At 50.4% G+C, this 19252-nt stretch overlaps 1 protein-coding gene across 2 annotated transcripts in view; it reads right to left on the minus strand.

Annotated features, from left to right (window-relative positions):
* Positions 1-15489, minus strand: part of Col26a1 (collagen type XXVI alpha 1 chain) — a 125224-nt gene extending 109735 nt beyond the window's left edge. For both annotated transcript variants that reach the window (XM_077802815.1, XM_077802814.1), the window contains exon 1: positions 15329-15489. In XM_077802815.1, the coding sequence (XP_077658941.1) occupies positions 15329-15489 (161 nt within the window). The remainder of the gene's footprint in view (positions 1-15328) is intronic.
* Positions 15490-19252: the final 3763 nt, after the last annotated feature.

Below are 19252 nucleotides of genomic sequence, written 5' to 3' on the forward strand. Positions count from 1 at the left end.
TAAGGGATGTCTCATGAGGCCTGACTTGGGCAAAAGTCTTATTTTTCTCAGAAGGCTACTGCAGGATGTGCTTCATCATAATAAAGGAGTAAACAAAGATAGCAGGTAGGAAATGCAGTGGAGAGAAGGTCTCCAGACCAAGGAGACGTTTGGGATTGTTGATGGATAGGGATTCCAAGATTTCTAGATCTAAATCTCACTTCCATCAGCCCAGACCTCAGAAGAAAAATTGTGCAACCAGGAGAGAGTTTGGGCATGATTTAGAATGATTCCACAGAAAGCTAACTGAGCAGAAATAAGAAAAGTTAAAAAAAAAAATGTGGGAAGAAAAAGAAAAATCCATAGTGCATTGCCAGGCCCAGCTCTCCCTAGGGTGGACTGTAAGTCCTAAGTACTGGGCTAACCAGAATTGTGGTACAAGTGAAGGGTATCAGGAAAGGGGTGACAGGAAATGTGTGGGACGGGAACAGCAGTCTGTAGACAAAGTTCCGCTCTCATCTCTCATAGTGGAGAGTCGAACCTAACACCTAAGATAGAAAAGTCATTTCCATACATAGCAATAGAATTCTGATTTTTGGAGATGCAGTGGTTTCTGGGGAGAAGAAGAGGTGGATGATAGAGGACTATCATTTTCCATTTTTAAGTTTTGTAGAGTTGATTCTTTACTTTGTGTACACACGTAACTTTTATAAAAACTGAAAAGTGAAATTAAAAATTCAAATATATGACCCAGCAGGGATAAAGTCCTGTGCTTTAAGGATGATTCTTGTTTAATCTTCACCTCCAACTTTGAAGTAGAAATGATACTTTGCTCCTGCCTCTGTTTTCTTATATCACTTTGTATTAATCAGCTTTCTCCCACTGTCACAAAACACCCGAGAAAATCAACTTAAAAAGGGGAAAGGTTTGTTTCTGCCTATAGTTTCAGAGATCTGCATCCACAGCCACTTGGCTCTGTGGTTTGGGGCCTTTGGTGAGTCAGAACTCATGGTGAAAGAGGTAGTTCATCTTAGAGTGTTCCAGAAGCAGAGGGAGAGGGGAAGGGACCAGGGTCCCCTACAAAAGCATGTCCCTCAATGGCCTAGCTTCTTTTCACTGTGCCCTACCTCCTAAAAGTTTTGTCACCTTTCAGTAGCACCACAGGCTGATGACCAATCGTATGGCATATGCGCCTTGGAGGATGTTTAAAATCCAATCCAAAGCACCCTTTGTCCAGATCTCGGTAACTCCAGGCCTTATATGGAGGCCCCTTTCTACATTGCCGTGTGCACTCACATCGCTGGGAGCCCATGGCCATATGTAACCTCCTAAGGGATGAAGGAAAACTGCTTCCTGGAGATGCTGGTAAATCTGTTCAAGGGAAAAGGCAGGACCTGAGTCTAAGGTCCTGTCCTCCTTGATAGGAGCTGTGGGATCCCAACTGTGCAAAAGCAATGAATAAAAAAGACACAGCAAAGATCAAATGTGGACAATTCTTGGTTCTTAAATATGGGCACAGGGGCACATGCCTGTAATCCCAGCAGCTGGGGAGGCGAAGGCAGGAGGATCACAAGTTCAAAGCCAGCCTCAGCAAATTAGCGGGGCTGTCAGCAACTTAGTGAGACCCTTCTCTAAATAAAATATTAATGGAATTGATAGGACAAGAACAGTCTTTTCAACAAACAGTATTGGGAAAATTGAATATCCGCATGCAAAAGGATAAAGGTGGATCTTGACCTTATACCATATATGAAAAAGCTCAAAAATGAATTAAAGACCTAACTGTAAAGTCTGAAAGTACAATACTCTTACAGGAATAGGGAAGAAGCTTTATGATGTTGGATTTGTTGATGATTTCTTAGCTATGACACTAAAACAATCAGACAGCAAATTAAAAAAAAAAAAAAGATTTATTTAGGGCTGGGATTGTGGCTCAGTGGTAGAGCGCTTGCCTAGCATGGGCGGGACCCGGGTTCAATCCTCAGCACCCCATAAAAATAAAGGCATTGTGTTGTGTCCATCTCCACCTAAAAAATAAGTATATAAAAAAAGATTTATTTAATAACTCAAAACTGAAAACTTCTTCTCCTCGAAAGGTACCAGTAAAGGCCATGCACAGTGGTGTAGCATCTCAGCTACTCAGGAGACTGAGGCAGGAGAACTGAAAGTTCAAGCCCAGCCTCAGCAACTTAGCAAGTCCTTATCTCAAAAGAAAAAAATAAGAAGGGCTGGAGAGGAACTCCATGCCTAGCATGCTGGAGGCCCTGGGTTCGATCCCCAGTACCAAAAAAAGCAAAAGCAAAATAATAAATCAATGTAAATAAGTAGGGCTGGGGATACAGCTCAGTGACACAGCACTCCTGGGTTCCATTTCCAGTATCAGGAAAAAGAAAATTGTAATAGTCAAAGGGTGGGAAAAAATCCAAGTATCCATCAAACGTGTGTGTGTGTGTGTGTGTGTGTGTGTGTGTGTGTGTGTGCGCTCGCGAATATGAATATAATTCAGCCTTTGAAAGGTAGGCAGTTTCAACACATTCCACAGCACGGATGAAACTTGAGAAACTCTTGCTAAGTGAAATAATCCAGTCAAATAACCAACACGCATGATTCCACTTACAGGAGGTACCTACAAGCGTCAACTTCACAGAAACCAAACGGGAGAGAGGCAGCTTCCAGGAGCTGGGGGAGGGGAGGCCTGGATGGGTCCTGGGGACAGGGCTTCCGTTTTGCAAGATGAAAAGAGTTCCCCAGATCCACGGTGGTGATGACTTCATGACAACGCAAATGCCCTTAATGCCACTGAACAGTGCGCTTAAAAATGGTTTATGGTGCCGCAATGAAAAAAAAATTAAAGTTTAACACTTTTTACAAAATGGAATGATAAATGATGTCTTTCCTTTATTTTCTAGATTTTTCTATAATAAATACCCGGGGAGAAAATAAACTTTTTTTTTTTTTTTAAGAAAATGCACAAGGGCTCTTTTCACCTAAACATCTGTGCTGGTCCCAGGAGCTCCCAGGCCTGCGGGGCCTCAGGGTCCATCAGCTCTCTCTACCTGACACCGACATTTGGTTTCCATTCCTAACTCTTCACATAATTCTTGGAGATCAGCACATGCCGGGGGCTGAGCCCAGCGGAAAGCGAGCAGCTCTGGAGAGGGTCGGTTTGCATCCCCAGGGAGCGGATTTGGCTGGGCCAGCTGTGAGCTGCCTTGCCCAGCCACCCCTGGCGCCCCAAGAGCCCATCCATCCTGCAGGCTCCCCACCCGCTGTCAGCAGGGCAGGCACATTTCCTGGTGCGAGGTAACCCTAGCCCTGCTCTGCTCCCCACGGTCTTGGCTGGGCTCTGTTATTAATCTCGGGGGCAGATCCTGTGTCCCGAAGCTGAGGCAGCTGTCCCCATGCACAGCTGTCCCATGCCTAAGCCCAGCAGGCAGACAGCTCTGAGCATTCCCACCTCCCTGCCATGGTGGGGGGCAAAGGCAGGATGGGCCTTGGCTCATCAGCTGCCAGGACCCTCACCCCGTGCACCCCAGGGCTGCTCTGGGTCAGGATTCAATCCAGCTCCACCAGCTCCTGAGTTGGACATCACAGCCTGAAAAGTCAACCCAAGAGGATCCCAACTGGTCTGGCTGCACTTAAGTAAGGCTCTTGTCCACCTCCTGGGCTCCCGTCATGGCAGACAGAGCCATCTAGGGTGAGGTTCCTGACCCCACGGGGCTTGCTGCCCAGGTGCAGAGCAAGCACGTGACATAAGAACAAAGCAAGAACGGACAGGACCAGAGGAGGAGGGCTCCAGGCAGAGGCTGGGCAGGAGCCATTCTGCAAGGAACACAGTCCTGATGGAAGGCTCATTTGCTGTTCCCACAGTCCCAGGAACTGGCTCCATTAGTCCCATTTCCCAGGTGAGTCAACTAATGCAAGTGAACGGTAACTTGTCCACAGCCAGGTAAGGAACCCAGCTACCCAACTCCAAAATGCCAGGGGTGAGCCCCTGCGCTGTCAGCTCCACCCACCCCGCGCATGAGCACTGAGGTTTTACCCACAGGGCGGGCAGATGCCCACCCAGCACGAGCCTGCTTAGCTCTTACTCTCCGGGTCTCTCTATTCGCAGGTGCCAGGAGCATGATGATAGAAGACCCCTGCCCCCATCCTCACTGGTGGGGGTCCCAAGACTCCAGGGACTCGTGATTCTGACCTCTTGTGCTGGCAGTCGATCCGAGCTTTCTCTGTGATTTCTGAGTACCTGGAAGAGGCTCTGTTTTCCCACCCCTCGGAATCTGCGAGGCCACCTGTGGTGTGGACCCTACCTTCCTGGCACACCTGTGTGAGGGACACGGGGCTGTGTTCCTGGCTGTGCTAATCAGGCCCTTGGGTCCCCCTGTCCCTGCACTCCCCAGCATCAGACAAGCGGGATGGGGGAGGAGGGAGGCTCACCCTTCCCGCCTGTCACTCAGCGCTGGAACCACCCTCATCAGATGCTGGGCTCCAAAAGGGAGAACGAAAAAGACCCGCAGGAGCTGACAGCTCATGGACCGGGGTCTGCGCTCAGGACTGTTTTCAGGAGGATGAAGCTGTCCCTGATGAGGGTCTGGCTGGGATAAGGGCAGCAGCAATGACCACAGTCCCCCGTATCCATGGTTTTCCTTTGCAAGTCTTCCGCTACCCACGGTCAACCAGAGCCCGAAGATGCTACGTTAGCACAGATACTCTTGACTCTTTCAAGTAAGAGAACAAATTCACCTATCTTTTACTACAGTATATTGTTATAATTGCTTTATATTATTCATCTCTTACTAAGCCTAATGAACTGTAAATTAAATGTTGGCATAGGTATGTATATACAGGAAAAAATATATAGTATATACAGAGACTGGTCCCATCTGTAGTTTCAGACATCCCCCGGGTCTTGGAACGTATCCCCTAGATAAAGGGGCAGGGCTGTAACCTCAAATGAGAATGATTGGTCCTAGCAGGAGTCTGGAACTCACAGTCCATTATTTATCTGTTCATTTAATAAATGGAAGAGGTGCTGGAGGAGAAGGGTTATTAAGAGCAGGGGCTAGTGGGAATACCTTGAAGGGGACTGTAGGACCCTGCCCTTCTCTCTCCGATCCCACCTTGAAATATGACTGCTCACTCTAACATGTACTCCCACCTGGATGTGCCACCTTCACCAGAGGCCCAGACTAAGGGGGTTCCACGATCTTGAACTTAAACCTCCAGAACTATAAGCCAAAATAAACCTCTCTTTGCTTCATAAGCAGCCTGTGTCAGGTAATGTATTATAGTGACACAAAACTGACTAATGCAATCTCAATTTTCTTTCTTATCTCCCCTTTCTTTCTTTCTCTTCAATGAGGACCCTTAAGATCTACCCTCTTGGCAAAAATTCAAGTATACATACAATATCTTTTATTGATAACTGTAGTCACATTGCTGTATGTTAGCCCTATAGAATTTGTTCACCTTACACAGCTGGAACTTTGCACTCTTTCACCAACATCTCCCAAGGTCCCCCTCCCCACAGCCCCTGGAAACCACCATTCTCTGATTCTGTGATCAAATAAGGTCTTGACTTTCACAAGAAGCAGCTCATCTGCTTGTTCACACCCCCTACCCACCCCCCACCCACCCACACACTCACTGGAGACAATAATATTCTCTACCTCAAAACCGTAGAGAACCACCTGAAAAATTATTAAAATAATTTTTAAGAAATTTATTAGTGTAGTTGAAACAAGATCAACATGACCCAAATTAACTGCTTTCCCATTTGCTGGCCATAAACATTTATGAATGTCAAGACCTCATTCATGATAGCAATAAAAATTATAAAATGCCAAAGAATAAACCTAAAAATACCTGACTAAGTGAAGTGATAGTCCTTCCCCCCCAAAAAAAAAAAAACCACACACACACACATTAGTACAAACATGTCCTTCTATTAGTCCATTAATTCATCACAAACTGATCAAAATTCCAACAATGTATTTCATAGTACTAAGAAAAGATGATTTTAAAACTCACCCCAAAGGAAAAAAATGCACAAGAACAGCTAATAATACTTTGATGAAGGGCAACAGTAAAGAAAGAATTGCTGTATCAGCTAAGATAACATTCAATAAAGATATGGTAATTAAAACAGTGTAGCTTAGTGGCACAGAACCTGCCTGCCATGTGCAAGGTCCTGGCTCAATCCCAAGCCAAAAAAAAAGAGGCATGATTTTGGCATTAGACCAGATAAACAGTTCATTAGAAACCAGGAGTTTGGAAAAGGGATCATGCATATGGAAAAATTAAGTATGTGCTAAAAGTATCATTTCAAATCAGCAAGAAAGGATGGGACTAGTCAATAACAGTAGGAGAAAGTTTGGGAAAACCTCTAGTTAGATCCCTACCTCATGGCTTATGTGAAACTGTAAACCCCTACCTCACAGCCTTGTGAAACTGTAAAGCCCTACCTCACAGCCTTGTGAAACTGTAAACCCCTACCTCACAGCCTTGTGAAACTGTAAAGCCCTACCTCACAGCCTTGTGAAACTGTAAACCCCTACCTCACAGCCTTGTGAAACTGTAAATCCCTACCTCACAGCCTATGTAAACTTGGGTGGGAGGATCATGCCGTTATCATGAACTGTTTCTGTTCAAGGCTAAATCATGGCTCCCCCAAGGATGCCCTCATCCAAATCCGTGGGACCTGTGAAGCTGTCATCTTACATGGTGAAAGGGACTTTGCAGACATGATTAAACTAAGATTGTCCAAATGGAGAGATTATCCCAGATTATCCAGGGGAGCCTAACCTGTACTCAAGGAAGGAAGGTGAATCTGCATTAAAGACAAAGAGAAGAGACGTGGACCCTGCACCTCTAGAAGACAAGGCGGAGAGGCTCTAGAGGGACGGGCCCTGTGAAGACCTTTTTAGAACTCTGTCCTCAAGAACAGTAAGACAACAAATTTGTACTGTTTTAAGCCACTAAGATTATAGCCATCTATTACAGCTGTAGAAAATCAATTCAGGTGGCAAAATGTTCAGTCCCTTCCCAAGTCCTCGCTGTAATCCAGGCAATAATTTAGAGATAACAGCACCACACAAGACAGAAGGGATCTCTATCCTCGAGGAACCCACAGTCCCAGGCAGACAACCATGAAATAGATATCAATCCATTTGTTATGGGATTCATGGATGGTTGTCATGAGTTTCTCTGTAAGAGTGCTAACTCCGAGCGCACCGAGACAAGGAGCTGACTCATCTTGAGGGACCAGAGAAGGCTCTCTGCAGATATTAATATTTAAGCTGGTCCCAGAAAGGAGTATGAGTTAGTGAGGCCAAAAGAAAGCAAGGACTGATCAAGGCAGAAAAGCAACACGTGCCAAGGCCCTGAGGCGGGAAAGAGCTTTAGGTTAAAAAGCAGCCAGTGGAGCAGAGCCCAGAGACCAGGGGCAGCCAGGCAGAGTCAGGATGGAGCCCCCTCTGGGCCCCTGGTGTGGGATTCTCCCCCCTGCTCAGTTGCCTCCTCATGGAGGCAGGCACACCTGTTCAGAGGTCTTCCACGGAGAGTTCCACAGTCCAAACAAATTGTCATCAGCAGACACAGAACAAAAGACTTCAGAGACTAGCAATTCTTGCAGCAGCCCAAGGTCACATCACCCCAGAAATGGGTGCCCAGGCAGCCCAAGACCTCTTGGAGCCCAAGAATTAGCCGTGTGGCTAAATCAATCACAGGGAGGCAGGAAGAGAGTGATGTGGATTCCCACATAAGCCCTTCCAGGAGAGCTGGAATGACAAAAATGTCACAGGCCAGAGGCAACTGGCCTGGCTGCAGTCAGCAGAGCCAAACCAGAAGGCGACCCCACCCTCCTGCAAAGGGCTTCCTAGCCACAGGCGCTGGGGAAGCCCACGGGAGGCTGGGCATGCCCAGGCCCTGCCAAGGGCCCACAGGGCACCATGCAGGGGACTCCCCCAGGCAGAGGAATCTTGTCCTTTGTAAAGCTCTGCGGGCCTCCGCAGGGGCCTCCTGGGTGCTGGGAACTGTGGGGGCGTCTTAGGCCAGTGCCATGCATTCCCCATTCCTCCCCTCTGGAATGGGGAAGAGGGGCGGGAGAGCAGATTCTACAAACAAAGGCCTAAAATGTTTGGGCTACGGACCGCAGCCCAGGACGAGTGCAAACAGCTCACACAGGCAAATGTCGGTGCCCTCACGCAAAGACTGGAGGCCTGCACCCCGCAGGGCCACCGAGTGTGGTAGTAGTGGGGGAGGCCCCAGAGCTGGGCCCTCTCCAAGGGAGCAGGAAGGCACCGATTAATAATGATTAATAATTAGTCTGCAAGTTTAGCAAACAAGCTTTCTCCCGGCCCAATCCCACTTTTTTTTTTTTTTTTTTTTTTTTTTTTTTTTTTACTGATGAGACAGAAACGTGCGGGTTTGACCCTGGGTCCCTTGGTGAGTCACACAGGCCAGCTGCAGACTCGGCAGGAAAAGCCCTTTCCCTCCCCTGGGTTTCCCCAGCTGTCACACGGCCCAGCCCAGCCTGGACACAAAGCTCATCAGGACTCCTCAGCCTCAGACCCCACCTTGGGCATCTCAGTGTCCCCAGGCCCTCCCACCTGCCCCCCAGTTACCTTCCGACCCTTTCTTACAGCTCCTCTAGTGGCTGAGGGTCATCTGAGGGCACAGACGGCCCCCACCTAGCTCCCAACCCTGGGAAGCTGGGCAGAGTCCTAAAAGATGAGGGGACACCACCAGGACCCCAGCTCTGGGTCTCTCAGGCTCTCCTGCAGCCAGGAGCATAGGCACGGCCCCCAGGGCTAAGATGGACATGACCTTGGTGGGCAAGCTTAGGAACCACCTCCAAAGGGGCTGGGCACCCCACCCTACAAGCCCTGCTTCAAGCCAGGACTCCTGCAGGAAATCCTCAGCACAAAGCCTCATCCACAGGTCTGCAGCTCCCAGAGCACGACGTGGCCTGGGACACAGTCATCACAAAATGCTCCCAAGCCCATACAGCCCCCTTGTATCCCAGCTTCGCAAGGCCTTGTCAGCACCCCATGTGGCCTGAAAAAGCCTTTGTGTTTCACCAGGCCGCTGAGTAGGTTGACTAGATCATGTCCCAAGCACTTCAGTAACCCACATAATTTCCAGAAGGGTCCTATGAAGCACACACGATCATCGTCCCCATTTTGCAGAGGAGGAGACCAAGGCCCAGGAGGACAGGCAACACCGTCAGAGCTACACCGAGCAGCCTGGCTCCTGAGCCTTCTCTTCACACGCTCCCTCTTCAGCAAGGAAACTGCAGCTTTGTGAATGAGCACTTCCCATACTTTTTCCTAGAAATATCCCTTAACACCCGGCAGAAGCAGCTCAGGAAACATTGCTAAGGGCAGCAGAGAGCTGGCAAAGTCATCGTGACTCAGACGACGATGTGGCCATCTCTGACCTTCTGTCTCTGGAGGCAGCTGGGGGTAGGGACAGACCCACGCCTCTGCCCCTGAGTATGACAGAAGAAACCTGGCCTGAGGCCGCTGGGCTCAAGGTGGACTCTTACAGGCCATCTCTTACCAAAGAGGACCAGCTGGACCCTGGTTTCTGAGAAACAAGGACAGGAAGGAAGCTGGGGCCAGAGGAGCCGGGCCCCCTGCCGACTGGGAGAGAACAGCCAGTCAGTGGAGGCTTTTCTAGGATGGTCTGTGGAGTTCCCCAGTGCCTTGGGCTGACATTCCTGAAAATCCTCTCACAGTTACTTACTGCTGCGTGGTCCCCTGCCCCAGGCAGAGCTGGTCCCAGGCCAGCTCACACACTCCTACAACAGCAATGAAGTGTCAGGCCTGCTGGAGCCAAGAGAAGCCCGGGTCGTTCTTATTGCCATAGCGATTGTTTCTTTGGGAATGGATTTTAAAATAACAGACAAGCTGCAGGAGAGAGGAGAGAGAGGGACAGGAGATTCAGAGAGCCCTGGGGCTTTCGGAGACAGTCTCGCCAGCTAGCTGCACAGAGGTCATCCTGTGTAGTATGCGGACTCTCAGAAAAAAGTCCCCTCCCTCCCTCCATTTGCACCAGCAAGACAGGAGAAGCAGCGTCCTCTACTGCAGCTGCCTCGGGCCCTCTGGAAGTGGCTTCCAGAGCTGGCCTGGTGGGAGCAAAGTGCAGACAAGGTCCTGGCTCCAGGGTCCTTGCAGGTCCTGCAGATCTGCGCTGGGGCAGAGGCCACCATGTCATTTCCCAGAAGAGGGCGGTCCGGGCTTTGTCGCTTCATTCATTCCCTTGTTCATTCATAGGCTTGACAAACATGCAGTAAGTACCTAACCTGCCTTGAGTCAGGCGAGATGCGAGACTGTGGGTGTGGAAACCACTTGGAGGACAATTTAAAGCATCTCACACTATACTTCACTGCCTTTTGCAAAGCTGAGAAAACTCTGCAGAATCTTGGCCATGTTGCAGGCAGCTCCTTGGAGTCCCCAAGCCAGAGCTTGGGGCGGAGACTTGTTCCTGCCTCTGGGGAGGTTCGAGGGCTCCACTCCTCTCTGCCCCCCACCACTGCCCTTGCCCTTCTTTGGATCCCTTCAGCTGGCCCCCCTCCTTTTGCTCTTCTTCTTTAGCCAGCCTCCTGCCACCAGCAAAGCTGGCACAGGCCTAGGGCCATGCTCACACTATAAAGCCCAGACTCCTTAAGGTGGCAGAAGAGAGGCTTCACGTCCAGCCTCCAAGGCCCCGCCGGTCCCCCTCCTGCCCACTATCCAGTCATTGGCACTCCCCCTGCCAAGCACATAGGCCAGGCACCTGCAAATAGCTGTGTGTTTGTCCCAAATGCAACCCCCCATCCCTGCCCCCCACGCCCTTGCTCATCTCCAAGATCCAGCTCAGGCAGTGACCCTTCTGGGGGCCTCTGCATTCAGCCTTCATGGGTAGCCAGCCGTTCCCGATGTCTGTGGTTGGAGACACCAGCCTAATGAAACGTACCCCAGAAAAGGGCACTGTGGTGCCATGGTTTGAATGAGTCCCCCAGAGCTCATGCATTGGACACCCAATCCCCAGTGCTGCAGTGTAGGGAGGTAGAACCCCAGAGAGGTGATGAAGCCACCCTCCCCTCTCTATCTGATCCACTAGGTGATATATTAATGCCACTGCCTTAGGAGTGGGTTCCTGTGGACCACTTGATCGTGGACTTCCAACCTCCCAAACTGTGAGAAATACATTTCCGTTCTTTATAAATTACCCAGTCTGGCTGGGCACAGTGGCTCAGGAGACTGAGACAGGAGGATGGCAAGTTCAAAGCCAGCCTCAGCAACTTAGCAAGGCCCTAAACAACTTAGTGAGACCCTGTCTCAAAATTAAAAATTAAAAATAAAAAAGGGCTGGGGGTGTGGCTCAGTAACAGAGCACTCCTGGTTTCAAACCTCAGACCTGAAAAAAATAAAAGCTATAAATTACCTCATCTCAAGTACTCAGACTGAAACACATGGCTCCATATATTTGTGCCACAGTCCCCCATCTCTGCAGCCTTTGCAAGTTACACCAGCATACTAGATGCCACCAGCCTGAACTGAATGTGCACTGTGGATTTAAGAACTGTAAACTCATTTAAGCCCCAGAACAATCTCATGAAATAGGCACCACGATCACCCCCATCTCCCACATACCCAAAGTCCCCCATGTGACCATTGCTGATAGGCACCCTGCCTGCCCGATATGATCCGTTCCACATCCCAGAGAATCCCACTCTTGTTTATGGGTCTGACTTTCTCAGCCAGCCTCCAAGCTCAACAAGGGCAGAGACTGGGTCTGAATCATCTCCCAGCCCCCAGCACCCAGCACCTAGTCTGTGCCCAAAAGTCACTTCTTGAACACAAGGCACGTGGGGACCAAGAGGCAAGGCCCAAACCTGCAGACACGAGACACAGTGAGGGCCACAAGGCCCTGTTGGATGGGATTATTTGCTTCCTTGAGGTTTGCTGTGAGCTCCCTACTGGTCAGAAGTCCTTGGCCCTCATGTTGGGGTCCCAGGTGGCTAAATGCCCAGCCTGGGTAAATTCGCATTCCCAAGAAGTGGGGAGTGGAGGTGAGGGGGTCTCAGACCAGGCTCCTGTGGCATTCAAGTCTCAAGGTGACCTGGTCAGGGCCCTCGGGGGAGTGAAGTAGTAGGAGATTGATTCCATCTCCAGGGAAGAAACTTAGGAAAGCGAGAGCTCAGTCACCAAGTCACATGCAATCAAGGTGCCCAGAGTGAGAATCCCTATTTGGCTCCAGGAGCCACGGTTTTCATTGGCAGGCCCGGGCCCAGACTCACGAGGGGGCTGTGGAATCCATTTTCTGAGTCCTTGTAAGCATACTTTTATGAACTAGATGGAATACAATAAAAAAAGAGAGTATCACATATGGACACAGTATCATTTTGCAAAACTCGTTTCAGATGTGTGTGTGTGTGTGTAAAATCACCATATAAAAGGTTTTTCTTATTATGGGTCACGATGAAAGAAATCTCTTGAGAAATCCTGTTCTCAGTGTGGTGTTTTCCAGACCTGGCTACAGGACAAACCACCTGGGGACGCCATTAAAATGCAGATTTCCAGGCAGAGTGGCGCTGGGCTCTGGACATGAAACTTTTTTTATCTCCTCAGTTCATTCTGGTGAGCCGAGCCCTGGTATGCACCTCAGGTATGAGAGCAAGACCTAGCCAAATGGTGAGACCCAGTGCAAAATGAAATTTCTGAGCTCTTCATTCTAAAAGTAAGGAAAAAAGTGTCATCCTAAGTACTGAAATAGAAAGCTCTTTTCTCTTCCATCTGTGGTTTCTGTCTCTTGACTTGCCATTTATTTGCTATTTAAGGCTGTGTTCCCTCTGGCACCAGGACATGCTTGGGGCAAATGCAGACCCTCCCAGTGTCCCTCCCAGAAATTCCAGAATATGAGCTCCTGGGAACGCACATCGCACCAGCCAAGGGACCTAGGCACAGGATCCCAGCCATCTCTCCTTTCTAAGATCCACCTTCTTGCAATGGACAGGCAACCTCAAGGCTAATGCAACTGCTCAAGGAGATGAGCAAGAGGTTTCTAGGTCTGGCTCCTTGGGTGCAGGGTCCTTGCCCAGATACCCCCAAGCCCATTTCCAGGACTGCTTGTCCCAGGCCATGCTTCAAGGACAAACCGGCAGTCAAAGTGCCCACTCCTTGGCCAAAGGGTGACAATTTGTGATGGGTGTGGACTGAGCTGGGGGTGCAGATGGAGGGCTTCATGGGTCTGTGGGTAAAGCCCCTCACCGTGTGGGAAGAAAACGAGGTAGAGGGTGGACTGGGCTGGCTCCCCACCTGCCTGTCTTTTTCAAGGGCAGAAGTCCGGGGCATTGAAACAATCCCTTCCAAGTCTCAGTGGAGACTTCCCAGTCCATCAAATGTCAGAACGCGGTCCCCAGGTATTCACCCCCTCCGTGAAAGTCATCTCTAGCTCCTCTCGGGTAGTTCCAGGCTGCAGGGGCCTCCAACCCCCTTCCCACACATTCTATTTTAATTGCAAAAGTAAGACATGAATGTTCCTTGTAAAACATGCAGGCAGAAGGGAAATGGGGTACATTTGCCTCTCAATATCTGCTGGGGATTGACTCCAAAACTTTCACCACCACCACCACCACTACCACCATCACCCAGGATACCAAACTCCAAAGCTACTCCAGTCCCTTATATGTTCTATGGAAAGACAGTCTGCTATATAATTTAAACCATCTCAAGATGACTTAACAATACCTACTACAATGTAAATGATATGTATGGAGTCATTGCCTTGGGTGGTTTAGAGAATAATAACAATAAAAAAGTCTGTACATGTTCAGAACAGATGCAAATTTTTTTTAAAAATTCCTAATCTGAGTTTGGTTGAACCTTCCGAAGCAAACTTGCAGATAAGAGGGCCAACTCTGGTCCTTGGGTCCAGACCCTAGGTCCCTCCATATAGTTAACTTCTGGAAACAGTTTTCTAAAAACTCTTTCTGTGCACTAATATATTTAGAGGGATATCTACTTTGTTTTGTTGTGTGTTTTCTATAAATGAAATCATGCTCTATTATTCTGCAACTTGAAAAGTTTACCTATTGCACTGCTCCCTATGAGAGTGGACAGAGACCACACTCTCGTGGGTGATCGAAGAATTCTTCTAATAGAAGCCTCTAGAAGTATTTCCAAACGAAATGAGGGAAACAGAATAGCGTGCAAACTTGTGCAGAAGTACCTTTTTAGCCTTTCCCGGGTCCCTCCTCCAGATGTGAAGTGGTGCCCAGCAAGGCATTGTGGGAATTCGTCGTGGGAGATCTCGGGTTTGGTAAATATCAAGGGGCAAAAAAGAACCGGGACCTCCTGTCTATCATCAGCAGAATAGGACGGAAGGCTGCTCCGGATTCGGAGAAGGAAGATATGGGATCAGCCCCAAGTTGCCGTTGAACTTGGGAACCCCCTCTGGGCCTAGTTCTCTGTTGAAGGAAAGTTAATACTTTAATAACTTAGAGTTAATTAAGTTAACGGATTAAAGTTAATTGGTTCACGGATCGGGAGCGGCAAGGCACGGGTCCAGGCCGTGTGTCCCGCGCGGTAGCACAGGGTGCGGGTTGCAGTTACTAAATGGGGGACAGCTAAGTTCCAGCGGCATCGACTTGAGAGCCACCCGTTTCCTTTGCGAATTCAAAAGCGGGAACCGACTCAACCTAACAGTCGGGAGGTGGCCAAGGCGCCACCTGCCGGAGGAGGAAGAGGAGGCGGGCGGGTACCGGCCGCTTGGGCTGGGTGACCCCGCTCCATCCCGGGCCCCCGTGGCGGAGACTTCGAATCCGAGGAGGTTCCACGTTCCTGGGTGGCCGGAAGGTCGCAGCTTGGGCTCCGTCCCAAAGACTGGACAGAGTGGCCCCGCTGGTGTTGCGGAGAGGTCGACAGGAAAGGCAGGGGACCCAGACGCACGGCCTCGGCAACCCAGGGAACTGCTCCCCAACACAAAGCCGCGGCCGCGCAGGTGAGCGCGGCGGGGCCACGTGAGCCGGGGAGCAGAGCCCCGCGCCCCGCACCCCCGCGAGCCTCAGGCGCCCCCTCCTCGCGTCTCCGCCGCAGATTTGGTCGACCTCCACTCGGAGACCCGAGCCGAGGGGCGAAGGGTGGGAAAACCAGGCAGCGAGGGAGAGTGGGCGCGGCCCGAGACCACCGAAGTCCCCGGAGCCCCAGGACGCGGCCACCCCGCCCCGCGCCCCCGCCGTCCCTCGTTCCAGGCGGTCCCGGTCCCCAGCCCCTGCACCCCAGCCCCGGATCACTCAGCCGTCCCTCGCTGCGGTCGCCCGGCGCCCCCAGGCCCCGCTGCCCCGCTGCCCCGCGCTACTCACCGGCGGCTCGCATAGCCGCTTCCAGGAGAGCCGGCGCCCGGCTCGGGGTAGCCGTGCTGCTGCTGCAGGGCTGCGGCCGGGAACGGGTAGAGGAAGCCCGTGGCCAGCGCCGAGCCGCACAGGCAGCAGCACGCCCACGGCAGGAGCAGAGCCAGCTTCATCTTGAGCGATCGCCCGCGGGGACCCGCAGTCCCCGGCTCGGGGACTACCAGGGGCGCACTGGCGGCCGGACCGAACCCGCGGCCCGGGCGGGAAGCGGAGGGAACCGGCCACAAGCGAGCCTGGGTCCGAGCTGGACGTGTCTGGGCGGGGGGCGCCCACGCCTCTCCAGGGCCGGCTTTTCAAATTCAACGAGGTGGGCTCTGCGCCGTCAAAGGGGGCGTGGGGCTTTCTCTTTAACCCTCTGCAGCCCGGGGCCGAGGAGGCGACAGTGGCCTCAGAGCTGGGATGCAAAACTCTGCTGGGGGTCCCGCGAGCCGAGTACCCCAAATGCCAGACCTCGCTCGCAGGGGCTGGGGAGGGGGCGCGAATACACGTTTCAGAACCTTCCCGCTCTTCGGTTTTGCAAATGCTCTTGGAGCACCCATGCTGTGCCTTAGCGATGTCACCCCATAGTATAGTTAAGCCCCACGACACTGTTCTCGGTAGGAAATGGTACCACGCCCACTTTTCAGAGGTGGAAACTGAGGCTCAAAAATGTTCAACTAGAAAAATGCATATCTTCCAGCTCCTTACCTAAAGTTCTGGCTATGCCAAGGCCAGTCTGTAAGCAGAGCAGCCATCAGGGACTTCCCTGGAAACTTCTAGCCCTTTCACCACCAAGCCCTACCTCACAGCTCACTTGTCAAGGTGAGAAGATGTTCTACAATCCCACCTTTTACAGATAGAAAAGCTAAGTTCCAGAATTCCCATTGTGCCCAAAGCCAGCCTGGCCCAAATTGGTCTTTCCTGGGCTATGGGATTCCTACAGTGCTTGATACTCCCTAAGGCCCCCACAGTGGGGACAGATTATACTGGAGATCCAGCCTGTGTTCCCCTCTCCAGATTAACGGTGTTCTCCTCTCCAGATTAACTGCCCCCAAAGCATCCCAAGGGCTGGCTCCAAATCATCCCAAGGGCTGGCTCCAAATCATCTCAAGCCCCTCCCCATCCCCTGCTAAGAGTGAGAAGCTTCCAGTCTGCAGAACACCTATAAGACTGGAGAGAATTCATCCAACAGGGAGGTGCCTGCTGGATGGAGGCACATTTTATAAAAGGATTGCTGGATTATTGCTAGAAGATAGGAAGATGATGTTGAGAGTGTGATGGGACAGGCCAGCTCTCAGGAGTTGCCATCTTGTTACATGCCCTGATATGTCCCCATAGGTACATATACCATGTATACCCTCCGGTGCGCATATCCAGAGATATCATATCTCCTCCACCAGCCTGTTCACTCAATTCCCTTAAATCCCAACCCTTCCCAAGTCCTTGGTACTCTGTCTTGGAGGCAGGGCTGGTCCTGTGAGCGTGGACTCCCTGCTAACTGGAGCTATAACTTGGACCAAGGACCACTTTCTTCCACTCATCCTCCATCCCTCCCTCGAAGTCTAAAAGATTTGGAGAATTTGGGTTATCAGGGGGTTTTCAGTGCCTCCCCCAAAAGGAATCTGGACCGTACTCCTTGGGCAGTTGGCCAACACCTAACCAATGAGGTCATTCCCCCCAGGCTTTGTAAACACTTTGCCTTCCACCTTCCCTCTTGGACTTGCATAATGAAGTCAGAAAGACCAGAGAGATTCTGCGTTGCTGGAAGCTGCCTTGAATGTATGCTACATGCATTACAGCAAGGAAACGAGAATTTGTTTTTATCTTAAACTCATTTTTTCGCGGTGCCATGGGCCATACCCAAGACGGAGGAATGGAGGAGAAGTTTGGACTAAACTCTACTCCGTATCGCATTGGATTGTGTTAGGATGAAAGTCTTTAGGGGAAGAATGAATGCATTCTAGAAACTTCTGTCCTCTTCTTTCTATCTGGGACCCCTAAGTTCATTCGGGCCCACAGACGTTTACCGGGCAGTTTCTGTGTATCTGGCACCATGCTGGGGGCATCACAGAAATAGCCCAGCCATCACCCTCAAGGTGATTGTTCTTTAGGAAGACATTAAAATGGGCCTTTTTCCTTAAAAAAAAAAAAAAAAAAAAAAAAAACAGCTGACAATCTGAACAGATGTTGTACAAATGAGGGGAGGTTCCATTTAGACGATGCAGGATAAAGAGAAAGAGGCATGAAATCAATAAAAGAAATGTGAAGTTACCCACACCCCCCAGACACAGAGCCCCAGATCTGCTCCCAGATCCCCTGCTGACTGGCTGTGTAATCTGGAATGCTCACTGACCCTCTCTGGTCTTTCCCAGCTTCTTTATTTGTAAAGCAAAAAGGGTAAGCTGGCTTGTCTCCGGACTTTCCAGCCAGTCTTCCATAATTTCTCTTTCCTTCACTCTGATCTTTAAGGCAGCTGTGGACACACGCAATTGTGGATGGGTCACTCCTGTAGGCAAACTTGATAGCTACAACACCACCCAGCAGGGTTAGGGGAGCCAACAAGAATGGAGAAGGATTCAGTGGCATCCCATTTGCTCCTTCCCCAGAGAGCACCAACTGGTAGAGTCCAACCCCACCAGCATCAGCTGTGTGACTTTGGACAAATTGCCCAACCTCTCTGAGTATCCTCATCTATAAAATCAGAAGAATAACAGTCCTTGATTTATGGATGTGCTAAAAAATCAGATGAATTATTCACATAAAATGCTTGGCACATTGTAATACTCAATAAATATTTATGATTATTATGATTTCCAGGGCTTTGGTGAGATATGAAATTGGGGGATACCACACATCTCAAAACCCCCACAGTGGGGCCAGCCAATATGTTCATACCCAGGAGTATTTGGAGCTTTCTCCAAATACAAGTTTTGCCAAGGACAAAACTTGGCATATCTTATCCCAGGGTCAACAATTTAAATTGAAACTATTTTAAAACAAATATAGAAATAGCATTGAGTAGAACATAGATTTGCATTCTTTTTAGAGATAAAATATGCATGTGGTGGGCGGCAAAAAGTGGGAAAGTTTGAACAGCCCTGAAATAAAGGGCTCCGTGGGGAAGCCCTGGGAAGGACGAATCCATTTTCTGCCTGAGAAGGTCGGTTGCGGCTGTACCTATAGCTGCCGCCTCCGCCCCGCAGCGCTCTGAGGCGCCCGGATTCCGACTGTGCGCATGTATTTGGGTTCGTGTATTTCCAAACTGTCCTTGGTACTCCTGCAATGCACGCTCCCGCTTCTGCAGAGGCAGAAGCCACTGTCTCTAAAAATCCCAGGAAATCTAGCATCAAAGAATGGGAGTCAGGTCCCAGCTAGAAGCTGGTGACCTGCAGCAATCGCATAACCCCCACACCTGGCCAGGATGGGAGCTGGTTTTGCTGCAGACAAAGTGCTTTCTCTGCCCTCAGCTCCTCATAGCAGCGCTCTGACACGGACAGGGCAGCGATTCTCAACATCCCCATTTCACAGATGGGAGAAGAGAGTTACCAGCAGCCGTGCGCTCCCTGTTGTGGAAGTGGGGAAGCGTGCGCCCCACAGATGGCCAGTTGCGCAGTGGGATTGGGGTTTCCATGGAAGAGAGCAGGCTGAAGCAGAGAAGTGGGTTCTTCTGCTTCCAGGTCTTTGTGATAAGAGAATCTCACCAGCACCCTCTGCAGCTGACAGAACACAGATCTTTGCTTCTGCTGAAGTCAGCAGAGAGAGCCACTGAGCAGAGAAGTAAAGACCCATCGGAGCTGGGCCAAGGTAAATATTGACCTCTTGGCATGATAAATCCTCCTGTTAATCTAAAACAGCACTCTCCCCCACTGCCATCTGCCCTGGATTGCCCTCCAGGAC

This window comes from Urocitellus parryii, chromosome 9 (assembly GCF_045843805.1).
Source record: "Urocitellus parryii isolate mUroPar1 chromosome 9, mUroPar1.hap1, whole genome shotgun sequence".
Lineage (NCBI taxonomy): Eukaryota > Metazoa > Chordata > Mammalia > Rodentia > Sciuridae > Urocitellus > Urocitellus parryii.